Source organism: Podarcis bocagei (assembly GCF_964188305.1).
Source record: "Podarcis bocagei genome assembly, chromosome: 8".
Classification (NCBI taxonomy): Eukaryota; Metazoa; Chordata; class Lepidosauria; order Squamata; family Lacertidae; genus Podarcis; species Podarcis bocagei.
In genome coordinates this window covers 66,874,952-66,891,833 of record NC_138133.1, presented here as the reverse complement: position 1 = coordinate 66,891,833, position 16,882 = coordinate 66,874,952, and the positions used below count along the sequence as shown (strand labels likewise).

Genomic DNA, 16,882 nt, shown 5'->3' with positions numbered 1-16,882 from the left:
TGATTTAATGGTAGGTTTTTAGGGGTGGTGGTGGATGGTATGATATTTTGTCAATAATAATAATAATGTGAATTCAAAAGGACACATTTTTAAAATCCTGGATCTGACTTTTACCAGATCTTCCACAAGTACAGGCTGGCTTATAAGCAGTATGGTTGTAAATAAATGTTTATCACATCATAGTTTGCCTGCGATGTGGCGCTCTTGTTATTGTCAACGTTCAATGGTTTGAGGATTATAGAATTACGTACTTTCAGCAAGTCTACACACATTTAGAAGCACGTATCGCTGTTTACTCAGACACAAGTACAGTGGTACGCCGGGTACTTAATTCGTTCCGGAGGTACGTACTTAACCTGAAACTGTTCTTAACCTGAAGCACCACTTTAGCTAATGGGGCCTCCTGCTGCTGCCGCGCCGCCGGAACACGATTTCTGTTCTCATCCTGAAGCAAAGTTCTTAACCTGAAGCACTATTTCTGGGTTAGTGGAGTCTGTAACCTGAAGCGTATGTAACCTTGTGGTACCACTGTATGCACAGGAGCGTAGTTGGATCCTATGCAGGTTCAGTTGAAGCAATTCTCACTGTTTAAAGGAGCTTACTCCCAGGAGCGGATTCTATGCAACTTCATTTTGAGACCCACCCCCGCAATTAAGTGGTATATACATTTTATGAAACAAATTTGTAGAGTAGAGCTGCTGAGCCTTTAATAATTGTGTGAAAGAGGGAATTTCAGCAGGTGTAGCAGCATAACAAGCCACACCTACTGAGATCCCCTCTAACACCCAATTATTAAAGGTGCAGGAGTTTTGTTCCTCTTCACCCAACTTCCGCAGCTGGATGCCCTGTTTACTCGGAAGGCGCTCTCCCTGTACCAAATGCTTCTTACTCCCAAGTAAGGCTGCAGAGGTCTAAACCCCGATCCCACGTAGAAAGATGACTCTGAAACAACGCACTTGATTAATGGGGATTATTCCCAAGTAAGGGCACATTGCATGCCTTAACCGCACCCCCCACAACTACGCTGCCTTTGCTTCTCCAACGATATATAGGCACGTTGTTCTGCTTTTAGCCAAGCGGCAGATTTAGGAGGAAAAGCAGCAGCTGAGAAAGATCTATTTTACGAACGGCTGGAAAAAAGCTTAGTGCGCATGCGCTCCCCCACCTGCCATTCCTCCTTGACTCCGGAAGTGCTTCTCGTGTCAGGCGAGGTGCTTCCGCCGAAGGAAAATGGCGGCGGACACAACAACGGAGCTTCTGTTTTTAGACACTTTCAAGCACCAGAGCACAGAGGTAACGGGGGAGGCGAGGGCCGTTTCCTTCTGCTTGACGGGCGCCCAAAGAGGACGGGCGTAGCGGAGTTTTAGTCTTTTTTGCTCCAGGGACGAGGGTTGATTTTATGCAGAGAGGTCGGACCCTCGGGGCGGGGCTAGAGCCCCTTTCCTCTCTCGAGCCCCACAAAGGAAACTGGTGACAGCTCTCACCCGTTTCCTTCTTTAGTAGGTGCAACTGCGTCTTGTACAGAGGTTCACACGCATGTACAAGTGTAAACATATTTCTTTTTCATACTTTTTTTTGGGGGGGGGGGAGGTTTCGACCATAGGAATGAGATGCCTTACCTTTAATAAAAATAAAAAGCCTGTCAATTGTCTAGGTGTTGTTTGATCTGAAATAACTGCTACTCTGTGGCAATTACTAACATAGATTACCCATGATAACCCACTCTGAATATTGTTGGATTCCAAATTATGCCAGCCCAACCGATGTAGCCAGTAGTGGGAGGAAATGGGAGTTGCAGTTCGGCAGCATCAGGAGGGCCATAGTTCCCCGCCCCTGAGATAGAAAAAGCCAGTTGAAGTGGGAGTAACAACAATAGTTTAAGTCAAAACAATCACAGGCTAATTGGAGATCTTAAGTATGTGCAGCCTTACTGACAATTTGTATTGCCCTATTTGTGACCCGGAAGCTGTACACTGGCTCCCTTGGCCAATAAAGCGAGATGAGTGCCACAACCCCAGAGTCGGTCACGACTGGACCTAATAGTCAGGGGTCCCTTTACCCTTTACCACTATTTGTATGTTATTACGTAGAGGAGATTATTGATGAGAGAGGTTAAAAACTCTTAATGTATAGAGCCATCAAAGTCCAGTACTACGTGCTTTCCAAGCAGCTGAATTATCTGCATGTTGCTGTAGCTGTGCTTCTGATGCCCCCTGTCTTGACATAGGAATCTGGCCCAGCACTCTTTTCTCCTGCACTAGTAGGTTGGGTAAAACAAATCTTTTGAGTCTCTTTAAGTTGTGAGATAGTGTGAAAAGTAGAATGCATCTACTGTCTTTCTCTTTCTCTACTCTAATCTGCCAAAAGCACAAGTATGCAATGCAGTCTGTTATATGGCTTGGTGAGATATAGGGAGCAGGTAGAGTCCCTTCTATTCCCTGTGTGAGATATCAATTGTTTCTGTGAAAATGATAATACAGGTGAGGTATACTGAGTTCTAGCAATATTGTCAAATTATTGTTTGTGCTGTTGCAGCTAACTACACAGACACTAGCATTAATTTGTCAAATTTGGTTGCCTGTGAACTGCTGGAAACCATTTTCAAATATTTTTTCATACATATCCGGTACACGTATGCATGCCTATTTTTTTGGAGAAAGGGGAGTCTATGCATGCCAAATGACCCGTATGTTGGGTTAGGAACATTTATTTGGATTTCAGTACATTTCATCATGCAAGTATAACCAGATTTATGCTGCAGTTTATATTAAACTTTGCCTCTTGACCTTCACAGACTAAGACACTTGCTTACTCAACAAATGTGGAGCATGTGAAGTTGCTACTTGTGCTTATAGTGAAATATTCATTAGATGGACTGTAGTGTTCTTAGACTTATGAAGATCAGATGGAGGATGCTTGTGAAAATGCTGACTGTTAAATGGGAGCTGAAGCCAAGCAACATCTGGCCTTGGGGAAGGCTGGGGGTATATATAGAGTATGCTTACATATAGTGGAGGCATTCCTTTTTACCCTCCAAGCTGAATACAGCTTGCTTGCCATGTATCTTATCAGATACATGTATCTATCAGATGTTGACAACACTTCAGTATATACTGACAGTTAGTTCAGTATATTATTTGTCCGTTACATTTGTATTATGCCTTCCCACCAAATAGTGCTCAAGGCACCTAAAATCAATAATATGCCATTTTTCGGGCAAGTAGGAAACAAGAAGGTTAGAGAGTCACTAGTAGGTTGTGTTTGACTTCATAGGCCACAAATGTATTAATTTAGAAAAAATATTCTGTGCTTCCCTTCAATAAAATTCCTCTGTATGGTGTACATTACAATAATAGAAGAGCAAAACAAACAAAAAACCAGCAGAAGTTGTAGACTTTTTTTATTCCATTCTTAAAATTACTTACCTTTAAAAATATTAAAACAATTTGCTTAACAGCCAGCTGTATTTTTTAGGATGGCAGCCTAAGGAATTGGTGAAAGGCTTCCTCTGGTAGTGGTTACTTTTTAACTGCATCATCTGTAGCAAGATGTAACTTTATAAAGGCATGCTATGGCCATTAAATTTACATTAAAATACTGATAGGTGACTGAGTCATTGTGTGAAGCTTTAAATCTTCATGCTTTTCTTGTTCTTTTACTACCGTGTTTCACACTAATATCATGCAGCTTTCCTTTTGTTTTGGCCAAGTACTGTACCAGGTTTTCAGCATATACACCTTTTGTTTTGCTTTCTCCTCTTTCCTGTAGCACATTGCAAACTTTTTGTGTGTTCCTCAGTTCCCTGATGGATCATTGTCTATTCTTTCTGTTCATCCAATCATCCTCTTGGTTCATCTTCTCTTCCTGCACCTCAGTTACCTGATGTCAGAATATAGCTTTTTCTGTCTCTGAGAACATTGAACATTCATTTTTTAACAGCAATGTTTGACCAGCCCTTCCTGTAGTAGTTGTTAATATTCCATGACATCACAGCAGCCCAGATAATGCCTTAGGCTGTGGTTGTGTGAAGTGAGTGAAAGATAGTTTAGAGACTTACTGTATATAAAAAGAATATTGCAATGCATCTCAGTATGGGATGCATGCCATTAAATTACTCATTAAAAAGGTAGACAACTATTAATATAACAAAAGCAAAATTAATTTGTACTCTTCTAAAGCTGCTCTCAGTGGCTGAATGTCACCTCTGAATTTTATTTTTTATGTCCTTGCCTGCTGCAAATGGTAAGCAGCCTAGTGTGGGTGGCACTTGTCAGGAAAAATGGGTGGATACAGCTGTCATATCATTGCTGGCCTTTTAGACAATTTCTGGGCGCTGTGCCATATATTTTAACCTTCATGAATTTTGTTCACTTTGTTTTTGATAGCAAAGTAGTAATGTAGATGTGGTTCGCTTTCCATGTGTGGTTTACATCAATGAAGTACGTGTCATCCCTCCAGGAGTAAGAGCTCATTCTAACTTACCTGAAAACAGAGCTTATGGGTAAGTGCAAGTTGATTAATTGAATTCTTTATTTAGAATATAGACATCCTGCTTTCTAGCACCTAGTGCCTCTCAAAGCAAATTAAACAAAGGCTTACAGAAGAGTCTCAAAGTCAAACTCAAATGTGGTACAGGAACAAAAATTACCTACATGGTGTACATATGGGGGCCGGAGTATTCAGGCTGTCATTCTTGTTCTTCTGTGATGTCATACCAGGCAGTCGCTCCCTCAATGTCATCTGAAGCAAGGAGGTAGTTAGCAGCTACCTACCAGTGGTTATTTGAAGAGCATTTTAAATTTGGAAAGTATTTTGTTATGTTCTCCTTCCCAACAACCTTGTAGCTCCCATCATAGAGATGTGGAAGAAACTTGCCCTTGGCCACACAATGACGGAAAGAGTTGAACTTGGGTCTCCTAGATCCATCCAGCACTAGCCCCTGGAATCAGCCTTTTCCAAAGCTTAGGACAATATGAGAACTCAGAGAGGGATCTAGATTGCGTCAAGACAGTGGCCATAGCCAGAATGCCAGGGTCACTTGACCCTGATGAACTGGTGAGTGGATTTGTGCAATCCTAATACAAGCCTAGCACAGACCTGGAAAGTTCGTTTAGTTTGAAGTGAATTGGCAAACCATAGCTTGGAGACAGTTTTGGTTAGCTCCAGCCCTTATTTGCCCTGTTGGGGTATTATGTCGAAGTAGGATTAGAACAAATCAGGAAAGGGAAGTAAGAAGTGTGCTCACCCACATCTTCCTCCTGGTGGCAGTTTCTGTCTGTCTTTCCCAAAAGTTACTTCCAAGGTTTGGGGAATCCCTTTAGAATGGTATTAAGCGTGGTGAAAGGGGATGTGGTTTTGCAGTGGGGGTTTATGGAAATCAGGGTCTTTATTGACTGCAAGCATTTATGATCATTTATCAAATCTGTGCAGTGTCAAATAGCACATGTGTGGTGGAGGTGCAGTCACAGATCTGCAGGCCTCTTACATAAGTGATGAGCTTGCCTAAAATTACAAATGTGATGGTTAAGATAGTGAAAAAAAATTAAATGTATAACAATGTATGATTTACCTTTGAATCCAACAATGCTAGCTTTATTAGATAATGGCCTGATGAGATGTCATGATAAACTGTAAGCTATTGGATTGAGAATGAGCTGTGTGCTTCCTCATTACCCTTCTCCACCTCCCCTTGAGTTGTGGCTTATTAATTTTATAGTCAAATACTATTAAAAAGCTCCCCACTTCTTTACTTCTTGCAGATTGTGGCTATATGATAATTGGTATTTTAAGGCTTGATTATCTTGTTTATTGTGGTTCTGTAAAATAATTTTTTACACTTTGGCTTTCTTCTCAGTGAAACATCTCCTCACACATTTCAGTTAGACCTGTTTTTCAACAATGTCAGCAAACCAAGTGCCCCTGTATTTGACAGGCTAGGAAGGTAAGCAGTTCTTTCATAATCTTGGTGCCATTGTAAGACTTAACCAGGGCTAAGTCAAGCCTTGTAAGCCTGGCTACTAGTTTCCTTGTTTCTTGTTTATGAAGTAAACTGTTGAAGTAAATGAAAATGTAGGCTTTGAGATTCTCTATTCTACTACTAATTATAAAAATAGATAATTCTCATTCTCATTAGATATTGCTTGGGAAAAGTACCATTGTGAATCTGGTTGTAAAAGATGTTGGTGCAGTTTCTTTGACCTTTAACACATATTTCTGTTTTAACAGCCTGGAGTATGATGAGAACTCTTCAATAATTTTCAGACCTAATGCCAAGGTAATGATCACTTGTAAATTCTGAGATTGACCCTTCTAGTGACAACTCCTGTACAGAGAGAGGCTGGTAACCTTTACACTGGGCTGTGTTGGGATGTTCTTGGGGTACTTTCTTCTCAGAAAGTTTCATTAGTGCAAAACACAGTTGCTAGGTTTTTCACTAGGGCCAACTATAGAAAGCATTTCTCAACAGTTCTTAAACATGCATACCAGTGGCTAGTCTGTTTCCAAGAGCAGTTCAGAGTGCTGGTTGTTACCTATCTGAAGGACTGCCATCTACCTCATGAGCCTGCCTCAATCCTTTGATCTTCATCAGAGTCTCCTCATCAGAGTCCCACAATCATTTGAAATAAGGAGGTGATGAGCAGAGCAATTGCCTTCTCAGTCTAGGAGAATCACATTTCGAATGCCCTTCCTCAGAGGTGCTCACCTCGTTCCCACTCTTTATTAAAAACAAAGTGTCATCTAAGAAATGCTCTGGGGGAGACACGATTAGCTTTAGTCGATTGTGTGATGCAGTGCAGGCCATCTGAAGCCCATTAGAAACATTTGGTCTGAGTGGGCCAAGTGCACATGGTAGGGGGACCAGCATTATACAGCCAGATGCTGTCTCACGTGTGTGTGTGTGTGTGTGTGTGTGTGTGTGTGTGTGTGTGTGTTAGAGAATCTGTGCATGTAGGCCAGCCGTGGAGAACCTCTGGCTCACAAGCAGAAGATGACCTTTAAGTCCTCTCTATCTGACCCATGGGACTCTCATCAAGTCACATCCCTCTGCCCAGCCCATGCCCCTCACATCACAGCTCACCTGTCTTTTTTATATATAAAAAAGCTGAGGCTTTCAAAACTATTACAGGATTCTGTGCCTCATGTATTTGCAAAGTGCATTTATATCCTACTGTAACATGTAAGTGAAATCTAACAATGACATAGCTGGAACTATATTTCATTGCAAATATACACTGGTACTGAGCTTGTAGCGTAGGTGCAGCAAGTTAATGGTTTATCTTTGTTTCTTTTATGCTCTCTCTCCTCCTTTAAAATCCAGGTCAACACTGACGGATTAGTTCTGAGAGGCTGGTACAACTGCTTGACGCTTGCAATATATGGCTCTGTTGACAGAGTAATAAGCCATGATAGGGACTCTCCCCCTCCGCCGCCTCCGCCACCACCCCCTCCTCAGCAACAAGCAGCTTTGAAAAGAACTCCAAAACCTGGTAAGCATTCCAAAACTAATCCAGCTAAAATTCTTTTTTTCTTTTAAAAGAAATGTAAATAGAAGTAAGTGATCCCCCCCATAGAAGTTAAATCATCTCCATCTAAAACGTTTGTATCTCATTACTTCTTTCAGCTGAGGTTTTTGTCTGTGATCTGTAAGTTAATGCATGCACCACTACAGTTTTTTACTGAGTGGTTCATTTTCAGCAACTTCCCAAGTGATGCCACAGGCTTCCCATGAATTTATTTATCTTTATTTATAAGCTCCTTTATATGCCTTTTTTTTACAGCTGATGGAGAGAAAGAGGATCAGTTTAATGGCAGTCCTCCACGACCACAGCCTAGAGGCCCAAGAACTCCACCAGGCCCCCCTCCTCCTGATGATGATGAAGATGAGCCAATGCCCGTATCAGGTATTTTGGAACGTAACTTTCTTTCCATTTCTTTCTCACTTGTGTCCTCATGCACGCATAATTTAAGTGAGGAGAAAGTGTTGCTGTTTTTCTAGTAGTAGGCATATTTTCCAGCTGCAACTGAATTCACCACTGGGAAGTGGCAGTTGTGACAGGAGATATGATGCATCTATTAGGCTGCTCCATACGGGAGAATTGGCAAACATCTGTATTGGTCCATGGAGGCTAACCTTGCCTTAAAACTACAAAACCAAAGCAGCAGTTTATTAGCATCCTAGCTTGAAGATTTAAATTGTATGGAAAATACACAGGATTCTCTTAGCAGAACATTAAATTACACTATGGGTATTAGTTGTTTAGTTTTTGTTGTTTGCTTTCTCTTTCTTTTTGAAAATGGCAGTTGTTTAAATTAATTTTGCTGTGGATTCCAATCTTTCCAGTGGTTGGGGAGAAAGAGGACGATGTTGATCACAGAGAGGATTACTTTGAGCCCATTTCTCCTGATCGGACGTCCGTTCACCAGGAGGGTCCATATTCTGATGAAGCAGAAGTGGAAGAAGACCAGCCCGAAGAAGTGGATGATGAAGAGGGGGTGGATGTTGAGGAGGAGGAGGAAGATGAAGAGGATGACGATGGTCAGACAGTAGAGAGTATTCCAGAAGATGAAGAAGATGAAGAGGAGGAGGAGGAGGAGGAGGATGAAGAAGAAGAGGATGTTGAAGAAGAGGAGGAGGGTGAAGGTAGGGAAATACAGAAACTGCTGAGGACTGAGTTGCACGTGCATTTATGTTCTTTCATCACTTCATCACAGAACAGTTGATTTTCAACTGAATGTGTGAACTAATGAAAAATATTGAGTAGTGTTCAAGCTTTATCAATAACAGATCTGTTGAAATTAATGCACCTAATGTCATATTCATTAATTTCATTTGGTTTACCCTGAGTAAAATCACCCATTGTTTGATTTGACTGTTGGGCGTGCAAATGTTCTGTGTTACTTAACCTGTGTCAGTCAGTTCACACTAATTGTTTCTAGAAGCTAATAATGATAAGTGGTATGTGTGTGTGATCTAATCCTGAGACAGTGGAATATAGGTAGTATTTTTTTGGGAAGCCAAGCACTTCAGAGGACACTAGGGAAGAGATTTTGAAGGTTTTGTGGCATATAGGTTTTCTACCTTTTCTGTCAAAATATTTGTGCTATAACTGCAGTTGTGAGTCATTTTTTTAAATGTTTGTGGTCCTGTGTTGATGGACATGGTCTGACATACAGTGACACGAGAGAGAACCTTCTCAGTGGTGGTGCCCTGATTGTGGAACTCCCCCTCATTAGGAGATATGACTGCCTCCTTTACTCATGAGTTTTAGACAGCAATTTAAATACTTCTCCATATGAGGGAGGTTCAGAGGGTGGTTACACAAGAGGAGAGTTTTTCAGTGGTGGGCCCCCTTTTTGTAATACTCTCCCTAGGGAGACTTTCCTGGTATCATCAGCTTTTGGGTGATAGATGCTTCTGTTTGCTAGACTTCAGTTAGTCTCTGTTGTGCTGCTCATCTTTTAGTGGGGTACAGTAGGGCTAGTCCTTGGATGAGCATTTTAAGAGTTTTGTATTGTACATTGTTTTTCAGTTTGACTTTTAATTGATTTAAATTATTCATATTTTTTCCTAAGTTGCTTTAATACTTTTTTTGTTTAAAGTGACTAACAAATACTACAAATAATCTTTTCATACAGTCCTTTGAGTGAGGTCTGCAAGCAGGATATGGTGGTTTGAATGTTGCTGCAGACTGGATTGAGTGGTTTCCTTGTATTTTAGTCTGGCTGTATTGTGGTATTCACCACTTCAAGATCCTATGAGATAGACGGTGGTTCTGAAATAAATAAAAACCAAGGTTAAGAATTCTCCTTGTGGAGATAATCTAATTATATGGTGCAATTATATATTTCTCCTGTTAGTTGATACCTTTTGGTCCTGTGTGTGAGTGTGTAGCTGATGGGTTGGCAAAGCATCCTGCAAATGTTTTAGCTGCTGGGTTTCCCATGTTTATGAGCAAAAGGGGAGAAGATGGTTTATTTTTCAAAGCTGTAATTAATGGATGGGTGTAATTTGTTGCTCATTTTGGTTCAATGAATTCAACAAGGTAATTTTAAAACTCTTCTTTTCAGGGGATGATGGTTATGAGCAGATTTCAAGTGATGAAGATGGAATTGCTGACTTGGAACGTGAGACGTTTAAGTACCCGAGCTTTGACATTGAGTACACTGCTGAGGATCTAGCCAGAGTGCCACCTGTGACCTATGATCCTTTTGATAGGGAACTTGGGCCTCTTCTGTACTTTAGCTGTCCCTACAAGACAACTTTTGAAACCGAAGTTGCTAAGATGAAAGATACAGATCCAGACAAGGAAAATTCAGGGGCAGTTGAGACCTCTACTAAATTGACCGAACTCCTAGAATTATATCAGGAGGAGAGGGGTGCAAAGTGGGTCACTGCTCTGGAAGAAATTCCAAGTTTAATAGTCAAAGGGCTAAGCTACTTGCAGTTAAAGGACCCGAATCAAGATTATATAAGCCAGTTGGTTGACTGGACAATGCAGTCATTAAACCTACAGGTAGCCCTGAGACAGCCGATCGCTTTGAATGTCCGTCAGCTTAAAGCTGGGACAAAACTTGTCTCCTCACTGGCAGAATGTGGAACTCGGGGGATAACGGGCCTGTTGCAAGCAGGAGTAATTAATTCTTTATTTGAACTGCTGTTTGCGGATCATGTCTCTTCTTCTCTTAAACTCAATGCTTTCAAAGCTTTGGATAGCGTTGTAAGCATGACTGAAGGAATGGAGGCATTTTTGAGGAGCGGCTCAGAGGTGCATGAAAAAAGTGGTTACCAGAGACTACTGGAGCTCATCCTGCTGGATCAGACAGTAAGGGTCGTCACTGCCTGCTCTGCAATTCTGCAGAAATGCCACTTCTACGAGGTATTGTCCGAGGTCAAAAAGTTTGCTGACCAGTTAGCGGAATATCCTCCATCTCTTCCTAATCACACTGAGCCTGAGCAGGATACGGACACTGGACTCGAAAGGGGGAACCAGGAATATGAAAATGATGTGGACACTCCAATGGATATGGACAGTCTTTTGGAGTCCTCCAGTATGAGTGAAGGAGAAGTGGAGAAACTCATTAACCTTTTGGATGAGATCTTGCATTTGATGGAGACTGCCCCTCACACCATGATTCAGCCACCGGTGAAATCTTTCCCAACAACAGCACGTATTACAGGGCCACCAGAAAGGGATGACCCTTTCCCAGTGCTCTTTAGGTGAGTGGCCTTAATTTTTTTTATATGTTTCAAAGGGATACCTGTTTGTTTGCTTTCTGCCACTTGGTTGTTGACATGAGTACTTGTCATGCATGTCATGTGTGCTGCTTAATAAGGGTCTTTCAATGTTGGGAGATGTTCCAGCCTAGACTGTTGTCTCTTTTCCCCCTTTCCCACCCTGTGTCTTCTGTCATGCCATCTCATAACTAAACAGAACTCCTCCACTGTCTTCATCAAGTCTCTTCACTCTAATCCTTTAAGTCACTGAGGTGGTGGAGAACAGTGTCAGACTTGGAACTGAGAAGATCTGGATTCAAATTCCTGCTCACATTTGAAGATTAGTGAGTGCTTGTGGGCACATCACAATTTCTCAGGTTCTATTGCAGTGTTCATTAATTCCACTGGGTCTGTTCTGAGTAAAACTTTATTGAATCCCACCCACAGTTGTGCACTTCTGCAGCTATTTCACATACCATTGCACTGAAAGTAAAAAATTCTGCCAATGTACTATATTTTGAAGTGGAATTGAGCATGCTGCTTCTTACATATTTCCAGGTACCTTCATAACCACAATTTCTTGGAATCTGTCACGTTGCTGTTATCCAATCCAATAACGAATGTGCACCCTGGGGTGCTGCAGTCCACCAGGGACATACTGAGATTTTTGGCACAGTCCCAGAAGGGCCTTCTTTTCTTCCTCTCTGAGTATGAAGCCACAAACCTGCTGGTTCGAGCCTTTTGCCATTTCTCTGACCCTGATCAAGAGGAAGGTCTCCAGACTGATGGGGCAAGCGATGAAGCCTTTCCCCCATGGCTTCTTCATTCAACACAGACACTGCAGTGCATTTCAGAACTATTCTGCCATTTCCAGCGCTGCACAGCCACTGATGAAACTGACCATTCAGATCTCCTGGGAACGCTTCATAACCTTTACCTGATCACTTTTAACCCTGTGGGAAGAGCTGCTGTTGCCCATGTCTTCAGCCTTGAGAAGAATCTCCAGAGTCTTATTACTTTAATGGAGTTCTATTCCAAAGAAGCATTAGGGTAATTATCCTATTTTTTTAACCTTGCTTTAGGTTTTATGCTTTTAATTGGATGTTTGCAGGTTGATGTGGGTTTCACAAACTTTTAATTTGGGGTTGTTCCTTGTTATGGAACTTGGCTGCAGTACAGAATCCAACTTCTTGCCCTCCTCATTTTTCTCCTTTTACGAAGCCTTCCCTTTAAAGAAGTGAACCAGGCTTTCCTTGTTCTGGGGTAGTACATGCTTATTCCTCAGCATAGTCTGAGGATACGTATGGGCTGGCCCATGGGTTAGCAACCTCTTCATCCCAGTCAATGCCTGGTGATTTGGCTCTGATTGCTGCTGGGCGGACAGGAAATCCTTGAGATGTTTAAACAGATTTCTCACCCCCACTCTCCAATCCCTGCTTTTAAATGGGTGGGCTCAGTATAACTAGGTTTGAAAATATTAGCTCTGCAGCATATGAAGCTGTGCTACGTCCTCTGAAAAAAACACACAAAAACACCGTGGATGACATGAAAGAATAGCTAAAAGCAAAGCCAAACATTTTAAAACCAAGGAACAAGGGGAGCAGCGAGCACGTTGTGCTTCCTCCTCATCTTAATGTCCTGTAAGATTATCTTTTGCATGTCCACCAGTGTGGAGATTTGCAGGTTATCTGCACAGAAGTTCTATGTTGCATGTGACAGAAATGTGGTGGAACAGGAAGTGTAAGCTGCACGGCTGTTTTCTGATTCCTTCATGTTGTTATGAGAGCATTTCATGCTTGTCTGAAACTGGCTACACAGATCAAAAGCATAATTTAGATAAACATATCTTAGATGCTGGAGTTAAATTCACAATCGAAAGAGTGGGGTTTGCAGCTCAAAGTGGCATACACAACTTTAGCTTGTGCTAAGGAGGTGAATGTTTGCCTGTGGCATGGCTTGCATGCATTTGAAATTAGAGCTGTTCTTTATCCCTCCTGTAGGTTACTGCTTGATTCTGATCAATATAATTGACTTTTCTGTTTTGAGTTCTGAAAAGATTATGAGAAACTAAGTGGAGAAACTAGGAGAAAAGGCTGAGTCAATCAATCACATGCCAATCATTTGCAAACTCCTACTTGTAGTATGAACTTTTTTATTCTCCATACAAAATACCGTATTTTTTGCTCTATAAGACTCACTTTTTCCCTCCTAAAAAGTAAGGGGAAATGTGTGTGCGTCTTATGGAGCGGATGCAGGCTGCGCAGCTATCCCAGAAGCCAGAACAGCAAGAGGGATTGCTGCTTTCACTGCGCAGCGATCCCTCTTGCTGTTCTGGCTTCTGAGATTCAGAATATTTTTTTCTTGTTTTTCTCCTCCAAAAACTAGGTGTGTCTTATAGTCTGGTGCGTCTTATAGAGCGAAAAATGCGGTAATCGTTTTGTAAATGAAAATCTGAATAGTATTCTGTAAGTATACGTGTAAGGATTCAAATGTGAAATGTGTCATAATTTTCAGAAAAATCTGTTTCAGCGATTCCAAGTCAAAGAAGTCAGTTGCCTATAATTACGCTTGCATCCTTATTCTGCTGGTGGTTCAGTCCTCCAGTGACGTCCAAATGCTTGAGCAGTATTCAGCACCCCTGTTGAAGCTTTGCAAAGCTGATGAAAATAACACCAAACTACAAGGTACGGTATGCGCTGTTAATGGGGCAGTTGCTGGAAGCAGTTTAGGAGAAATCTTTTTGGTGTCTGCTAAGGCTCTCCTGACCTTCTGGTTTGTGATAATGCGAGTAATGAGATTCCTTTGGTAAATACAGATTACTAGAAAGGCTCATTGAAAAACTCTGTAGCTTTTTTGCTAGTATCAAAGAGGCTTTGAAACACAGAAAGTTCTCTTGTTTGTGTAGCATACTGTTCATTGGTGGGAGTCATTCAGTAACTGCAGAAAAATATTCAGTGTTTGAAATCTTCTAAGGAAGCAACGTAGGGTGCTCCTGTTCAAAGAACAAACTAAAAAAAGTCACTGGACACTGATGATAACCTGAGAGCTTCCATTGTAAGTGTGTTTCTCAAACTGGAGCTGTTGTAATCTTGTCATGCCCACTTCAAGACAATGACTGATGAAAGGAGACCCCTTTGTGTGCAGGCTTTTACATTGCACAGTTTTACTATACATGGCTTTTTAAAGTCCCAAGCAGCCTTGTGTCAGAATATCTAGGGAACCCCACCGGCCCATGTTAGCCTGCCTGGGACCTTCATTCCACTTCAAGGGATCTCCTTCAGTCCTGCATCTGAAACAAGGCAAATAGGAGGTAGGAGAGAGAGCCTTTTTGGCTATAGTGCTGAAGATTTGTAAAGACCTCTCAATAGGTGTGAATCACTCCTTCATGACCTGCTTTTAGCCTGGTGATAAAGGCAACATTACAAAAGTGTACCTTTATTAGAATCTTGATTTTTATCATGAATTGTGCTGTTTTAAAATGCTGTGCTGATTCTGTTTTTAAAGCTTTGTTTTGGTTTTCCTCCTGCCTGTACTTCCATTGAATTTTCAGTCTGTTTTTGTTTTTGAGAGACAAGATGGCCTTGGCTTGCATACAATAAAGACTAAGAAATTCAAGTTATTCTGAGCTGAGGAAAAAACTTTCATTTCAGAATATGCACACAGGATGCCTTTGTAGCTAAGATGGGGTTTAATATTGAATATTCAAGAGATCAAATGTTTGAATTATGCTGGGCAGAATTGCCTTTTGGGACAAATAGATTGTCATGGTTCAGATACTTTTTATGGCATCGAATCCAATATTAAAACATTTTCAAAATCCTTGTAAGACTCATAAAGCTGCAACCACATACGTTGCAGTAAGTTGAATTGAAATCATAGGGATTTATTCCCACATAGGATAGCAGACCAAGTCATACTGAATTTCCCCAACTGCTGAATGGAAGTGAACCTTTTTGATTGTTTTATTGCAAATAAGCTAACTTTTGATAAAGACATCCCTGGACCTATAGAAATAGATCTTCAGCAGTGTTATTGGTGCTTTCAGCTGAAGAAATCAACTGAAATGTGGTATAATAAAGAATAATTTCAGACCAAATCAAAATCAAATTTTGGCTCATATGTATGCATTGAGTCTTTATTCTTTGAATTAAAGCAGTTTTAATGTTGTATTAAAAGTTAACTTGATTTATATACAAAGGCCTGTAGCTCTAATGCTTGTCATATTTTTGGAATGCATCATTTTACATAATGCAACATTGTTCAAGTTGCCTTGTTTGTTTTAGAACTTGGCAAATGGCTGGAACCCTTGAAAACACTTCGGTTTGAAATTAATTGCATCCCAAATCTCATTGAATACATTAAGCAGGTTAGTAAAAACCATTCTCAATGCATGCATTTTTAAAAAAATCCACTCCTAGCTATTTCATTTGTTGATCTCTTGCAATTGTATATACAGGAGGCAAAATTCTGTGTTTTCACAGTTCTGATGGCATAGGGTTATCATAAAGTGTGCTTGGTACTCCTTTATCCAGAAATGTTTTGTTACAAGTACATTCTATATTGGACCATTTTGCATGGTGTTTTTAGTACAATCCTCATAATAACATTTTTTAAAAAGTAGTCAACGTATTTCAAGAAGGAATTGTTGGTTCTCTGTTTCTAATAGTCCTTTTTGAAGAGCAAAACTAGATGTGACCTTATTAATGGAACTGCTAATTCAGTACAGTTTTTTAAAAGTAAATAGCAGCCATGAGAAGGGGGAAAGATCAAGTTATTAGCTGGCTTTTATTCACATTGGGATTTCCACTGGATTGGAACTACAGCTGTGGAAAGAGAGTATAGCTCCACTTCTCCATCATGGCTCCAATCAAGATTGCTTCCTTCCTGGTTGGTATTTACTTAAAACATCTGTGTAATTATCTAGTTTGGCTCTAAGGTGTTGTGTGTTTTGTGGTGACCTTCCATTAGAATTTTCAACCCTTGTGTTACTTTTACTTGGATGCCTCATATAGAAAGGGTGGGAAGAAGCTTTGTAGACCAGTGCCCCACTTCTGATGAACCCCTAAATACTGGCAAGTAGATTGGACCAAAGATGGACATTGGTCTGATGCAACAAGATGGTACTTAACATTCCTAAGCAAAAGAGTACACAATCAGAATAATTTAGCCTAGATTAGTTATTCTTTAGATGTTAAAAAAAAAGTTCCATGTTGTATAAATCAATAGATTAAAGAGATTCTAGTAAAAAAACTTAATGGCCCTAACACTCAAGTTTGAAGTCAGCCTACCGTTTGTTGCTCAGAAGCAAAATAAAGTTCTCTACTGCACCCATTTTTGTTGAATATTGATCTTTAATAACATGAGTCTTATTTTTCACCAATTTTATTTTAAAGAATATTGATAGCTTGATGACCCAGGAAGGAGTCGGTCTTCCTACTGCACTTCGTGTCCTGTGCCATATTGCATGCCCTCCACCACCTGTTGAAGGTATAATACTTGCTTTTACCATTGTTCCATTTCCTTTATAAGAGTACATCAGATTTAATCACCACCTCCTATAGCCATATTGAAGTAAATTGTTTCTTTGGACCATTTTCTGTTGCTAACAGAGCATGTAGAATTTTTGGATGGGAAAGTTAAGAGTAAAATGTAAGGATTCTGTGCCCC

General features: G+C 40.7%; 1 protein-coding gene across 2 annotated transcripts in view; it reads left to right on the top strand.

Annotated features, from left to right (window-relative positions):
* The first annotated feature begins 1,197 nt into the window (after positions 1–1,197).
* Positions 1,198–16,882, top strand: part of VIRMA (vir like m6A methyltransferase associated) — a 33,402-nt gene continuing 17,717 nt past the window's right edge. Inside the window, exons 1-12 of one of the 2 annotated variants that reach the window (XM_081204311.1) lie at positions 1,198–1,293; positions 4,386–4,501; positions 5,855–5,941; positions 6,226–6,274; positions 7,319–7,487; positions 7,779–7,901; positions 8,342–8,641; positions 10,069–11,218; positions 11,774–12,265; positions 13,745–13,899; positions 15,499–15,581; positions 16,609–16,702. In XM_081204311.1, the coding sequence (XP_081060437.1) occupies positions 1,231–1,293; positions 4,386–4,501; positions 5,855–5,941; positions 6,226–6,274; positions 7,319–7,487; positions 7,779–7,901; positions 8,342–8,641; positions 10,069–11,218; positions 11,774–12,265; positions 13,745–13,899; positions 15,499–15,581; positions 16,609–16,702 (2,881 nt within the window). In that variant the 5' untranslated portion in view covers positions 1,198–1,230. Of the gene's footprint in view, positions 1,294–4,385; positions 4,502–5,854; positions 5,942–6,225; positions 6,275–7,318; positions 7,488–7,778; positions 7,902–8,341; positions 8,642–10,068; positions 11,219–11,773; positions 12,266–13,729; positions 13,900–15,498; positions 15,582–16,608; positions 16,703–16,882 lie in introns of both variants that reach the window. The other variant, XM_081204310.1, reaches the window with a different exon arrangement.